Below are 13,777 nucleotides of genomic sequence, written 5' to 3'. Positions count from 1 at the left end.
ATATCTATGATTCTCACAACACGCATTGTTAGGTGTTAAACATTCCATAATTGTTCTTTGAACCCTGGGTACTCGAACCTTGTTGAAAACTGAGTCGACAGGTCTAGTTATCAAGATGACCACGGAACCCTTTGTGCTTAGGTGGGGCATCATGGCCACAGGGGCCATGTCGGAGTGTACGTTTCCCACGATTACCAACACTCGACTGCGATACTCAGCTGCGCAGACTTTTGTAAAGACCTCCTGACGAATCCGGCATGCCGCGGTGTGAGCGACGTCGCTCACAAGATCACGACAGTCTCGTCTTCCAACGATCCACAGAGAGCCGAAGCCTTCCTCACCCGCATCGATCATCCTCGGCCATCCGAGGTCACAACCTACGGCTCCTACGTGGAATTGGTACGAGACCCAAACATCGACATCGTTTACATCGCCACACCGCACAGCCATCACTTCCAAAATGCCATGCTGGCGCTCCACGCGGGCCGGAACGTTCTATGCGAAAAGGCTCTCACGGTCACTGCTGAGCAGACACGAGTACTTGTTGACACTGCCCGCAGGAAGAAGCTGTTCTTCATGGAGGGAGTTTGGACGAGATTCTTTCCATTAAGTGTGAAGATACGAAAGTTGGTTAGCAGTGGCGCTATCGGTCGTGTTTATCGCGTTACTGCGGACCTCTCGCGGGCGAACAGTAGTCCCGAGCCTGGAAGTACGAAGCTTAACTACGAAGACTCTCATCGCATGGTTAATCCAGACCTGGCCGGAGGTGTTCTACTTGGACTAGGCATCTACTCGTTGACATGGGTCTTCCAGATTCTATATCATTTACAGCCTGAAGGTGAGAAGGAACGGCCCCAGGTTCTCTCGGCCGTGCAGAAGTACCACACTGGGATCGACGAATCAGCTACTATCCTCCTCAACTTTGCAAGCCATGGAACTGTCGGCATAGCTACCTCATCTCTTCGTGTGGCAACCGACCCGGGCGAGGTCGGGAACCCTGCGATCCGCATTCAAGGTTCGGCTGGAGAGATCCAGGTGGAGCATCCTGCCTACAAGCCGCTTTCTTTCAAGGTCATCAAGTCTGGAGCTGAGGGTTCAGCTACTGAGGTTGTTGAGTGCCCTCAGCCGCAGGATGAAGAGCGGAACTGGGGCAACGGGACGTTCTGGGAGGCGGATGAGTGCGCGCGTTGCATCAGAGACGGAAAGCTGGAGAGCAGTACTATGCCTTGGGAGGAGAGTTTACTCGTTATGGAGACGATGGAGCAAGTACTGAGAGCAGCGGGTGTTACCTACCCTGATCTCATTGCCAGCCATGACTTTGACTCATCGAGTTCCCTGAACACGGGAAAGTAATTGCAGAATGGAGAATACTAAACTTCCATACATTGATGGACTCTGGCTGAGTAATTGGTGACTCGAAACTGAAGGGCTGATTCCCAACTTGTCTTGTTAGTTATACGGTTACCTTGATGAACGGAAGTTGTATGACGCATCTCCGAAAGGCGATGGATTTGATACATAAATTCGATCTCTGCACACCCCAAGCAGAAATTTTCTATAATCACTCATCACTCTATCTCAACCGTTTTGTACGGCCCAACTTTCTCAACTCCAACTCTTCGAGCATATTCGCAAATCCAAGATGGCCAACAACAGCGATGCAGAATTTAGCTACTATCTTTCAGATTGGTTTTGGGAGCGGAACATCAAACTTCCTCCGGCTGACCCAGCCCTATCAGATACAGATCATCCCACCAACGGCAGTCAAGATGGAAAAGGGGGGTCTACTCCGAGTGACGCTCCGAAGGACGACATCGCCAGCGGCTATCTGACCGATACCGCCACAGGATTCAGTGCCCCCAAAGAGTCCCTCGCCGAGTTACTCGACATGGCCCGCGGCTTGATGGTATTCGACGAAAACACCGATCTCTTGGTCCCAGAGTCAAACTTCTTGATCCGTTCAACAACAGCCGGAGTGGCATGGCGACACTATCTGGATTGGATTGTTCAAGACCTCGCCCAGAAGATGGGGGCAGCTGTCGTGACGGTCTCCTTGCAGGATTTGGAAAACCTAGGTACCGACTTTTTTGCCCAAGAAATCGAGTGGAGAAAGACACATGGCGAAAGGTCGAGACCATGGGGTAATCGCTATCCGGACCGACAGTTGAGGTATCCCATGAGTAATCTCTTCTTCTCCGACGTCGGGAGCGGAGATCGGCAAAAAATGGCAATGTCTGCCATCTTGGACGCGGTGCAAGACAAACAATCGGAGCTTTTCCAACGAGTCGACAAGGAGCCGGACGACGCGGAATCGCCCGAAATCACCTCCGAGGGCGAACCGATTTGTGATTCAGCCATATTGATCCAGATCCGTGACGCAGAAGAGTTTGGAGATATGGACAGCAACATGGCTGGTCGCTGCATATGTCATTTGCATCGGTGGGTCAGAGACCGGCGCGAGGAAGGGCAAGAGATAGCACTCGTATGCTGCACGTCGGGCCAAAGTCGGTGGTACGAGAACATGTTTCGAAAGCAGTTGTGTGGGACGCCTTCTTTGTCTATTACCATCGAGCCTCCGGAGCCTATCACGGACAATGCGGAGTTGGAGAGAGCCAGAGTTCGGCAAAACAATATCTGGAAAATCAAACGTTTGTTGCGTGAACGGTGCGCAAAGCTCATTCAGCCGGGTCTGCTTGACCCGTTCACTGAATGGACCGGACTATCGGAAGAAGAATACGAGGCGATGGGACGGCGCGATTGGTCTCACGACGCCATGAGACGCGCCAAAATCCAGATCCCTGGCAGAAGCACAGGCGGCAAGCCAGCGGATCTCGATGATATATGGACAGTCTTCCGGCGATTAGGTTTCCTCAAGACGTCCACCGACGAAACGAATTCGGAGTCCGAGTCCAACGTCGAGGTTGAAGAGGCAGAGCGGAAAGAACAGACGTGGAATTCGAGGGTCAGGGAGATGGCCGGTCGCTGCAACGATTTCGAGACCCAGCTACTCGACTGCGTGGTTAATCCGAGCGAGCTGAAAATCACCTGGGACGACGTCATTCTCGACGACGACGACACGAAGGACACCATGATGCAGCTGGTCACAATGTCGAGGTTCCGACCCAAAGCGACGTCCAGCTTCATGCTCAAGCACATCCGTATCAACGGCGCCCTCCTGTACGGCCCGCCCGGCACAGGAAAGACGCACCTCTGCCGTGCCATCGCGGCGGCTTCCGGATCCAACATGTTGTCCGTCGACAGCGCAGCGCTGCAGTCAAAGTGGGTTGGAGAATCGGAGAAGTACGTCAGGGCCGCATTCACCCTGGCCGAGAAGCTTCACCCTTGCGTCTTGTTCATGGACGAGGTTGACGCCATGTTCTATCGGCGATCGTCGAGTGATAAGGACTGGACGAGACGTTCGTTGACGCAGTTCCTTACGGGAATGGATGGTCTGTCCAAGAGCGGAAAGGCCCCGTTTGTTCTGGTCGCGACGAACAGGCCCTGGGACTTGGATGAAGCATTCCTCCGACGTCTTCCGCAGAAGATCTTTTTCTATCTGCCTAACGAGGAGTGCCGCCGCAGAATCCTTGGTACTTTCGTTACCCCGGACGACTTGGAAGACGACGTCGACCTTGGTGAGGTAGCGAAAGAGACGAAGGGGTACTCGGGATCTGATCTGCGCGCCGTCTGCGCGCAGGCTGGATTGTCGTGGACCATCGAGCAGGTGCGGAGGGAAGGCGCCTACAAGGTGTTGGAGACGAGTAAGTTGAAGCTTAACAACGCCAACTTCAAACGGGCTATTCGGATGATCAGGCCGAGCAACGCCACAAGTGTTCCTCGTGAGATGGTTGATTTTGTAAAGCGCTTTAATCCAGACGTCTTAGAGGAGGCACCGACAAAAGATTGATAAGTAATATATCGTAGAAACAGTAGTAAATAGGAAAGTTATGAGTATACTTGGATTAGCATGGATCATCCTCATACTATGTTGTTGTCAGTGCGTGATACTCTGTCAATTACCGGCGGACTTATTCACAATGCTGCATAGATGTGCAAGTTTCGAAGATGCAAAATCATATAATCATTCCCTGTGGTGGCCATAGATTCTCATAATCTGAGAAATGGCTTGCAAATCGTGAATAATGAAGCCGACAGCTGCGCTATCAGAATGACCTTCTCTTACTCATCGCGTCATAGTTCCCGTTTTCTCCCTTGTCCAAAGACTTCTGTGTTCGTACGTACATAACCCGGTATTTTCGTCCTGATATGTGCTCGCTACATGTGCCGAAACGTTTGCAGTGTGAAAGATGGATGACAAGAAGGGCCGACAGAAGAGAACGACGCGAGCCTCGAATGGGACTGTCTGATCCCAGCAAGGCTTACACTAGTCTCATGACTTGGTGCGCTCAACCTGGGCTGCTTCGATGTTTGCCTCGAACTTCTCGTCGGTGATGGATGGCGACCTGGCACGTCCGGCCGAGACTACGTCTTTGCCCCTCATTTGCGCCCACACGGTCTTGTGAGTCGGGTTCATGAACAGCGTGTCCATGTCTTCGAGAGTCAATCCTGTGTCTCGTTAGTAAAGCTGTGGAAGTGATGCGAGTAAACATGACCATACCCTTTGTTTCCGGAACGAAGAAGAATGCCCAGATACCCATGCATACGAGGATGGCACTGAAGAAGAAGTAGGCTCCGTAACCGAGATCCGAGATCATGTAGGGCGTGGAGCGAGCGATGATGAAGGAACCAAGCCAGGTGGTGGCGGTGGTGATGGACACTGCCAACATCCTGATCTCAAGGGTCTGGACCTCCGAGGCGTACAGCCAAGTGATACCTTGCCATGTGGCGCAAATAATGACACCTTCTCTTATTAGCCATGCCGTAGTAGATAAGCCAGATGAAAGTGCTTACCATTGATGTATACACACGCCATTGCGAGGTATCCCCATCCATCACGTTCGACGATTCCGGCTGCAGCCCTTGCAGCGGGGTCGGCGCGCATAACATACCCTCCGATGTAGAACATCGGAATACAGCCGAGTGCGGATCCCCAGATGAGACCCTTACGGCGACCAACACGCTCAGCAACCCAGAATGTGAAGAGGAACATGCCGAAGGTTTTCGCGATACCGTAGAATCCAGTAGAGAAGAGCTTAGTGGAGGTTCCAGAGATACCCAGACTCTCGAAAATGCGGGGCGCGTAGTATGTGATGATGTTGACGCCGGTGAAAGACTGGAGGAACATGAGAGCCATGCCGAGACCCATGCGGTTGCGGATGCCCTTCTGGAAGAGTTTCTGGAACATCTGCTTCTTGGTCATGCGGTTGTTGGTGCGTTCCTCGACCTGGGTGCGGATGTCGTTCATTTCGCGACGGATGTACTCGTGGTCTGCAGGCAGGCCACGAATGTTGACCAGAATCTTCTCCGCAGCCTCGAAATGGTCTCCGCGAGCGAGCCAACGAGGGGACTCAGGGCACCAGATCATACCGAGAGCAAGACCCAGACCGGGCGCCAGTTGCAGACCGAGGGGGATGATCCATTGCGCGTGGTTGTTCACGTTTACTGTCCTGTCGGTGGCGTAGTTGATCCAGAAGCCCAGCATGCCGCCGCCTTGGGAAGCGATTTCGAAGATACCGACCAAGCGGCCACGAATGGAAGGAGGCGCGGTCTCGGCGATATATACGGGGACAGTGAGTGAGGAGGCTCCAATTCCGAGTCCGGCGATGGCGCGCCCGGCGTAAATCATGTTCAGGCTTCCTCGGGCTGCGGTCATGAGGGTTCCACCGAGAAGAAAGACAGTTCCGGCAAGCATAACCGTTTTCCTTCGTCCGAACTTTTCAGCAATAGGGAATGTGAATAGAGCGCCGAAGAAGCAGCCGGCCTGGATACATCACATAAGTCAATGCGGAACGGCGGTGTTCGACAGTGCAGGCACGTACTTGGAAAGTGGAAACAATGTTGCCCTGGATGGTATCGCGCATGGTGGTGCTGACTTCGTCGAGGTGGAAATCGCGTCGGAAGGAGTCCAACGCCATGGTTCCTCCAATGACCGCCGTATCGTAACCCACTAGAGAACGGTGCGAGTTAGCAATCGGTCTCTCAACTCCGACGTGTGCCGGGGCCGTCCGGGTCCGCGCGAACCACTTTTCCCGGGTAGCTGCCGAGACACGAGGCGGGGCGGTCCGGCGGCGAGCCCCGAAGTATCATGCCGGAAGCAAGAGCTCTGAGCGTCCCAGCCCAGAACGCCATCATATGATGCGTCGGCGAGTATCAGGCGAAATCGCACTTACTGGCCAAAGCAGACATGCTGGCTACGAGCGCAATCAAGTGAATGCGCCAGTTGCGCACCTCGGGAGGGTCGAGCGTCCCAGACGCGTGGGTGCTGAAGAAGCCCATTGTGGGCGATGAAGAGAAGCCGCTTGGGGAAACCGTGCACAATTTGGAGCGCCTGACAGCAGGGAGACCGAAGAGTTGGCGAGCCCCAGAAGTTGCGTAACTCGACGGACCATGAACGACGAGGTTGGCGGGAAAGGGCAAGCTTTATCTAGGTCGCCATGACGTCCCACCCATAATAAGCTTGATGTACCCTTCGTCGAATAGAAACCATTCGTTTGGGACATTGTTGTGGGAAAGACGAGGATCGGCGTCGTTTACCCCGCGATGCCCCCCATGGGGAAAAAGAAGGGTGGTCATCGTCAAAACCTGCCGTTGGTAGGGCAGAGGGAACATTCCCCAGACTGATGAATACTTCACAGTGAGAACTGTGGGTAACACAAGATAAAGTGAACAACCTAGAAACGCCGTTCCAACCAGCGAAGAGATTTGATCATGATAACATTTGCGCCCCTGTATCATTGGGCAGCAGGGCACACTGCGCAGACTTGGCGTCAGCAGATGTGTGGATCAGCCAAGAAAGACGCCGAGAAGGGGAGGACCGAGGACTTTCTTTCGTCTGAAGCACACAGCAAATGGCAAGCGTTGAGTTCCAGCAAACACACGAGATGACTTTTGCCATCCCAAAGCGCGGTTTGCTTGGGCCTCTTCGACAAATCTTCTGCTTGCCGCTCTACATGTACGTATATTTGCCTTGATCAAGAGATGAAGCGCCAAGTCCCCTATCCGTTACATCTAGCTGCACAGCCTGCTTCTACGAGCCTCGCAGACTGAGGGGTAGCGATTGACGGAAATCCTGCGCAATGGAAGAGGTTTCTATTCGAATCGTGGCAAAGATTCCGTACCAACTCTACACATCCTCGTTCGCAAACTCTCCCAACATCAGTCGTCTGAGCAGGCGGTGTGGCGGTCTAGCAGCGACCATAGCGACCATCAAGGCGTCTTCTTTGAGCATCTCGGCATAACGGGGACAAATGCAGAAATAGAACCCGCGTGTGATTCTTGCGCGGAACGGAGACCAGATATAAGTCCAGAAGCTGGGCTTCAAGCGGGGAGATGGATCGTGACCTGTGAGTTATCTGACAACGCTAACTCTGATCAAACGCCGAGACGAAAAGAACCGGGGAGAACCGGAGAACCAAAATGTTGATATACATTCGAAAAACACGACGATATGGCAAACCTGGGTTTGGAATCTAAGGTATGATTTCCGAAAGCGACCTCAGGCAGGTGGTTTCCGTCCCAAAGGACCGGGAAGATGGCCAGCTGAGGTCTGAAGTTGGATCAAGGTGCGGGCGCGAGGAGAACCATGGGCGAGAAGCCGGGATGCACCCTCGCTCGTTTGGCAGTTCATCTGTGCGTTCGGCGTCGGCCCCGGTCTGGATCTGCCCCCCAACCTCCTCATCGGTAGTCAACTTTGACTTCCGAGACCACGCGAGCCGCTGCGCTGTCAAGGAAGCGGCTCTCCACAACGTATCATAACTTCCGAAGTATTCGGCGGGAAAGCCTATTCCTGTGATGGCGTCCTCTTGGTGTTTCCTTGGCTGCCTCTTTTATCTCGTATGCACCCGCCGTTTCGACTGAGATCTTGTTGGCGGCATGCAGGGCTTCGTCTTGGTCTTGCCGCATTGCTTGGGTAAGAGTCCAGCTCTAGTCCAATGGCACCTTCAGATAAAATGATGTCTGTTGCTGATTCGCTTACAATAGCCAGGTGATGCTGCGGCATGGGTGCGGCATGCTTGCAGCACCAACACCTGCTCCTCTCATCCTCGGTTCTCCCTGTCTCTCAGTCGCATCTACCATCTGGCCTCCGAACCCCGAACCCATACAATTTGACCGTTGATTTGATGAATCGTGAATTTGTCTTTTGCCAGGTCGTATCGGTTATTCCTGCCATACCACCGGATACCACTAGGAAGTCCAGTTTTTCACAGTTTTCCACAGTTTTAGGTATGCTCAGCCACCCCCAGTCTGGGGTTTAGTTGCTCTCGCCCACAAGCTTGAATTTGGCGGCTTGGCGCGGATTTGTCTCGGTTCGTGGGGGTGCTTTTCCGTGCATATCGCAGCCTCTTTTGAGCATCACCGTTCCGGGACACCGTTTGGATGTACAATACGAGTGTCAATACGATTGCGTCCGCTGAGCCGAAGACACACTGGTAGTCGAAAGAGTGCCGACGAACGAGATGTTATATGGCAGAGATTGGAGCTTCGCGGCCGGATTTACGGATGATGTGAGTAGACATGAATATCAGACCATCGAGTATCGCCTTGTCTTCTTTCCTCTTAATACCAAGCCCTTTCGGAGGCCAGATATTCATCGGAGACCAAATGTACGCCGCATGTGGGGCAATCCTCCGGAGCTGCCCACCGGGCCGAGCTGGCGTCAAGGGCGGCGAGCGGCGACGTACCATCAGAGGATTTATGTCGAGATGCTGGCAACTTCAATCTCACTAACGTCCCGTGACACTTCGAGAATAACGGCCTCCTCGATCCTTTTGGAGTTCAATATTCATACCGTCATCAATCACAGCCAGCCGCTGTAGTTCTATTAGCTTCAATGCGCTACTGTTAGCCGACAGACGCTGCTCGGTCAACTTCCGTGAGAATAAATCGCACCCAGAGAGAGCAACAGAGTGTCATTCAACCTCGAAATCGACGAGCTGCATCGTCGCCAAGACGACTCCGCATATGAAGGATTTTCCGTGCCTACTCCAAACGCGCTTCACCAGCCCCTGCTTCAATCGCGACACCCACTGGCCGATTGGTAGTTTTCCAAGATCAATGATCACCCACATGTCAGAGTGAAGGGGGTTTCTTCTTGCAGGTCAATCGGCCAGAAAGTGAACTGAGCTCAAGTGAGCTCTTCAGTCACAAATTTATCAAAGCAAACGCACGAAGCAACTGTTGTCAGCGAGGGCCTGTTCCTCTCAGGTCACAGTACACAGCTGGATAGTGCTGTTTCGATATTCAGTCTGAGGCCACATTACACTGATGCTAACTACTTACCTCTCTAGCTTGTCCAGGGATGTATTCAATTGTCGCAACTCCAAGGCCAGTATCTTCATCTTGATCGTATGGCTACTCAATCCGCAGGGCCTAGTTTGCCTCACAACTTCCTCTCTTGCTGTCAACTATGTTTACTCAAGTCAAGTCAAGTCTTGTGTTGGTCGGCATTACTAACCAGGCCTGGGAACGCCGGCTCTGATCCAGCAAACAAAAGCCGCTCACGAGTCAGTCCACATCACGGCAAACTCCCCCTGAAAATTTTCACTCTCCGCACGCAACACCCCACAACGTGGAGTCGAAGGGAGGGGAAAGGGGGAACATCGGCTGGACCCCCTCCCCCGCGCTCCTTTCCCCAGCTTTGGTAAATGCTGTTCATCCACTTCATTCACAGCCAGCGAGTAGACCATTCCAGAGCGACTTAGGAAGGTTGAGTTCACTGAGCGGGCGACGGGATAGACAAGAGGATGTCCGTCACTGTCGACGAGCCCACACGCGACCAACGCCATGCAGGAGAGTAGTGGACCGCCCTCGGCTCTGCCAAGTTACTCCCGGCCGCCGAGGAGGTCGGTCAGGTCTAGGGAAGGTTGCCTAACCTGCAAGTGAGTACTACACACCTCTATCCGTACTGTTCATCTAGTCCCGCCGGGAGGGGGCAGAGGGTCGTCGGACACACTCTCCCGACTCCCGACCGGCACCCGTACTGGGAGAGATGATCTTTCAACTTGCCTTGGCTGGCTAACGTTGTAACAATCTCCACAGACGACGAAAAGTCAAATGCGACGAGTCGAGGCCCAGATGCAGCCATTGCGAGCGCCTAAACCTGGAATGCAAATGGCGGCCGCAGTCCAATAGCGCCGCCGCTCACGCAACGTTGGCCGCCGCGGTGCCTCCCGGCGCCGATCACAGCCCGGCGATGCGGTCTCACGCCACCGATGCCTCCGTGTCGCCGGCCGCGTCGGTCTTTCAGCCGATGCAGGCCGTTGATGAGATTTTCGACTACGCCAGTTTCATGTGGGACGCCGGCGATGTTTGGCAGCAGGTCAACCCGGATTCGGGCCAGCAAATGAGCCTTGATGGACAAGTTCTTGTAAGACTGTCGCCCTTGATTAAACATGAATGCGCAACTGACAGCATCTAGAGAGCCCAGTACGGTGTTCAGCCCGTTGGGGGCCGCCCAGCAGCTCTCATGAGCAGCCCACCTGACCTGACCTTCCCTGATCGGACGATGATGGAAGACATACCTGATCCATCTCCTATCCCCGACGCCAGTAGCCAGTCAGAGCAGACCATGTCTCTACAGGTTCCTACGGAAGATGACAGGCTCATGGATTACTTCAGTCGCGTTGTCGTACCGCCGATTCTCGCCGAAGTCGAGACCCAGAAGAAGTGGCTGGCGATCAGACAAGTCGTCGTCGACATGGCCAGCGCGTCACAAATGGTCAAATGGGCCGTCCTCGCCTTTTCCAACCTGATGTTGTCCCGTCGCGAGGGTGCTTGGCTGGCCAGTCCAGAGGATCACTACCAAAAGGCTGTTGCCGAGGTCGCAGCGTACGGGGAGGACTCTTCTCCGCGAGAAGACAGCCGAAGCTCACGCCGGGAGCATCTCCTCGCGACACTTTTCTTTCTTAGTTACGTTGACATACTCCGTGGCTCGATCAAGGCTGCAGACTCTTTCTTGAAACGAGCGTACGGAATATTCCAACAGGGCGAAAAGAGCAGCTTCGCCGCCATCGAGAAACAGTTTCTGCAGTGGATGAGACTGCTCGACGCTCGCGCCGTTTCCGCAGGAGGCCAGGGTCTTCTCCTGTCCAAGGACGACGAGCTTCTCCTTGTCGAAGCATCGCCAGCAAGCTTCGACGGCGGGGTTGCCGACGCTTCGAAGGAAGACGTCGCTGACGGCGACATTGAGGACGTCCTGTTCCAAGTCATGTACCAGCCGGGAATCGTCTTCTTCCAGAAGGTACAGAGTTTCATGGGCCGAATATCCAAGATCGACCCTTGGCACCGTTCGAGAGGCACCGTCGAAGACGAGACGGAGGTCATGAACATCGGCGCTGCTATTGCCGCAGACCTCCGCACCTTGTACGAGCAGCGGCCTCCGTTGATGGACTACGCGGTGGCGGGCAAGTTGACGGAGCCTCATGTCTCCGCGCACCTGGCTTTCGTAATCACTCGGGCTTTTCGCACGTACTTGGCGAACTATCACGCCAGCAAAGTCCATCTGCACAGGGTGGCATACAAGACCTTCCCCTTAACGAAAGAGGCGCAAGACGCGCTTAACCAAATCAGACGACTGGCGCGGCTGCTCGTCGACTCACTCGATGCAGATAACTCATTGCCGGTCAACATGCTCTGGCCGCTGCTTATGTTAGGCTCCGAGGAACAGGATCCGCAAGAGAGGCTGTGGATCAAGACTCAAATTCTCCGGATGGAGAGGGTCGCTGGCAATGCGAAGATCACTGCTCAGGTGCTAGAAGAGGTGCAGGCGAGGCAGGATGCTGAGAAGCTCCGGGTCGACATTAGATCTGTCATGCATGCGATCTTCAACTCATGTTTCGCGATCGTCTGAAGCGAATATCGGCATCTTTACGGAGATGGTACACAGGCGATGCCTCATTTCAAAGACCGCTTTTTATATCACGGAGCCAGCTTCAGTCGGTCTTCGTTCGTTAGATACCCAGTGTAGTATATTGTCAATATCACGGCATTGTTTGATTTCCTCCTTAGGCCCGAGACACGTTTTACACAATGCGGCTCAAAGACACAAGACGGAACAATACATTTCCATCATTCTCAACTCTGTTGCGTAGTCAGCTCGAATAATGGGCTTTCTCTGGGCCCGACACTCGCAAAGGCATCCGACGCGATGCCGATATGGTGGGTCCATCGCGGAGCCGAAGTGGGCCTTCCGATCGGGAATCCTGTTCAATGATGGTGTTCACGCCGCATCCGACGCCACAGGTAAAGACTTCCCCGACCAGAGATGACCGATTGGCCCAGATATCCTCCGAACAGCCCTCACGCCATTCTGAGGCCCCGACAGACTCGGTCTGGCGCTGACCCCACGCTCCACGACTCCACGAGACCCCTCGCTCAATTTGGTCGGGTTCATGCCCGTGGGGAAAAAGGTCGGCTTGTCGGAAACATGCCCACATTGACGAGCCCCGCGATAGTGACAGCAGGGCGCGGGGTCGGACAGGCCGAGTTACGGAAGACGAGAGATACTTCTATCGAGCATCTTCAGCCAAATCTTCCGCTGGTTTCTTTCTACTCTTGATCCTGAAAATCCCGTCGTTTCTTGCCAAGTTCCTCTTCTCCATCAACTCCACCTTTTCTCGTCTCCATTCTTCAAATTCTCACAATGGCCGCGAAGTCCTTCCCCGCCGGTATCCACGTGCCCAGCTTGACCTGGTTCGGCGATGACGCCGGCCAGGAGATTGACTGGGCTGTCCAGTCCAAGCACCTCGAGTTCTTGGTCAAGTCCGGCCTTCACGGTGGTGAGCGATCTCGTTAACTGGAGGAGACGATCCATCACTAATAATGTTCGCTGATAGTTGTTCTCGCTGGCACCAACGGCGAGGCCGTCACCCTGACCAACGATGAGAAGACCAAGCTCGTCCAGGAGACGCGCGAGATCGCCGTCGCCGCCGGCCGCCCCGACCTGACCATCACCCTCGGCTGCGGCGGCCAGTCCACGCGCGCCGTCATCGCCGAGACGAAGCTGGCCAAGGACGCCGGCGCCGACTACGCCCTGGTCCTGGTCCCCAGCTACTTCCACTTCGCCATGAACGAGGCCGCCATCGTCGGCTTCTTCGAGGAGCTCGCCGACGCCAGCCCCGTCCCCATCATCATCTACAACTTCCCCGGCGTCGCCGCCGGCCTCGACGTCAACTCCGACATGCTCTCCCGCCTCGGCAAGCACCCCAACATCGTCGGCGTCAAGCTCACCTGCGGCGGCATCGCAAAGGTCGCCCGCGTCCGCGCCGAGTTCGAGCCCTCGCAGTTCTTCGCCCTCGCCGGCCAGTCCGACTGGCTCGTCCCCGCCATGTCCGTCGGCAGCACCGGCACCATCACCGGCGTCGCGAACCTGTACCCCAAGTACTGCATTGAGATCTTCGATCTCTACAACGCTGGCAAGTTCCAAGAGGCTAGTGCCGCCCAGCTGAAGCTTGCTCAGATGGAGTGGGCGTTCGGCAAGGGTGGCATCAACGGCACCAAGTGGGTTGTTGCCAAGTCGCTTGGCTACCCTCTGGCGAGCTGCCACTGCAGACGTCCTTACCCCCAGTACACGGATGCCGAGAAGCAGGCCTGGATTTCAGACCTGGTTGCTCCGTTGGCTGCGGAGGAGGCCAAGCTTAACAAGGCATAAAAGGATAAT

At 54.6% G+C, this 13,777-nt stretch overlaps 5 protein-coding genes across 5 annotated transcripts; 4 read left to right on the top strand and 1 right to left on the bottom strand.

The window, feature by feature from the left end:
* Positions 1–115: 115 nt before the first annotated feature.
* Positions 116–1,353, top strand: CkaCkLH20_04440 (uncharacterized protein; the record flags this gene model as incomplete). Its single annotated transcript, XM_038887159.1, has 2 exons — positions 116–176; positions 227–1,353. The coding sequence occupies 2 exons, from the start codon at positions 116–118 to the stop codon at positions 1,351–1,353; spliced, it is 1,188 nt and encodes a 395-aa protein (XP_038747325.1).
* A 289-nt stretch (positions 1,354–1,642) lies between these two features.
* Positions 1,643–3,907, top strand: CkaCkLH20_04439 (putative atpase family aaa domain-containing protein 1 protein; the record flags this gene model as incomplete). The annotated part of the gene is made up of 1 exon (XM_038887158.1): positions 1,643–3,907. One exon carries the CDS (start codon positions 1,643–1,645, stop codon positions 3,905–3,907), a length of 2,265 nt encoding a protein of 754 aa, XP_038747324.1.
* Positions 3,908–4,390: 483 nt separating this feature from the next.
* Positions 4,391–6,396, bottom strand: CkaCkLH20_04438 (uncharacterized protein; the record flags this gene model as incomplete). The annotated part of the gene is made up of 5 exons (XM_038887157.1): positions 4,391–4,566; positions 4,619–4,861; positions 4,912–5,881; positions 5,940–6,067; positions 6,291–6,396. 5 exons carry the CDS (start codon positions 6,394–6,396, stop codon positions 4,391–4,393), a joined length of 1,623 nt encoding a protein of 540 aa, XP_038747323.1.
* Positions 6,397–10,312: 3,916 nt separating this feature from the next.
* On the top strand, positions 10,313–11,968 carry CkaCkLH20_04437 (uncharacterized protein; the record flags this gene model as incomplete). The annotated part of the gene is made up of 2 exons (XM_038887156.1): positions 10,313–10,486; positions 10,538–11,968. The coding sequence occupies 2 exons, from the start codon at positions 10,313–10,315 to the stop codon at positions 11,966–11,968; spliced, it is 1,605 nt and encodes a 534-aa protein (XP_038747322.1).
* Positions 11,969–12,760: 792 nt separating this feature from the next.
* CkaCkLH20_04436 (dihydrodipicolinate synthetase) lies at positions 12,761–13,768 on the top strand (the record flags this gene model as incomplete). Its single annotated transcript, XM_038887155.1, has 2 exons — positions 12,761–12,896; positions 12,954–13,768. The coding sequence occupies 2 exons, from the start codon at positions 12,761–12,763 to the stop codon at positions 13,766–13,768; spliced, it is 951 nt and encodes a 316-aa protein (XP_038747321.1).
* Positions 13,769–13,777: the final 9 nt, after the last annotated feature.

The sequence above is a fragment of the Colletotrichum karsti genome (assembly GCF_011947395.1).
Source record: "Colletotrichum karsti strain CkLH20 chromosome Unknown Scaffold12, whole genome shotgun sequence".
In the NCBI taxonomy this organism is placed as follows: domain Eukaryota; kingdom Fungi; phylum Ascomycota; class Sordariomycetes; order Glomerellales; family Glomerellaceae; genus Colletotrichum; species Colletotrichum karsti.
This window is presented reverse-complemented; position numbering and strand designations above follow the sequence as displayed.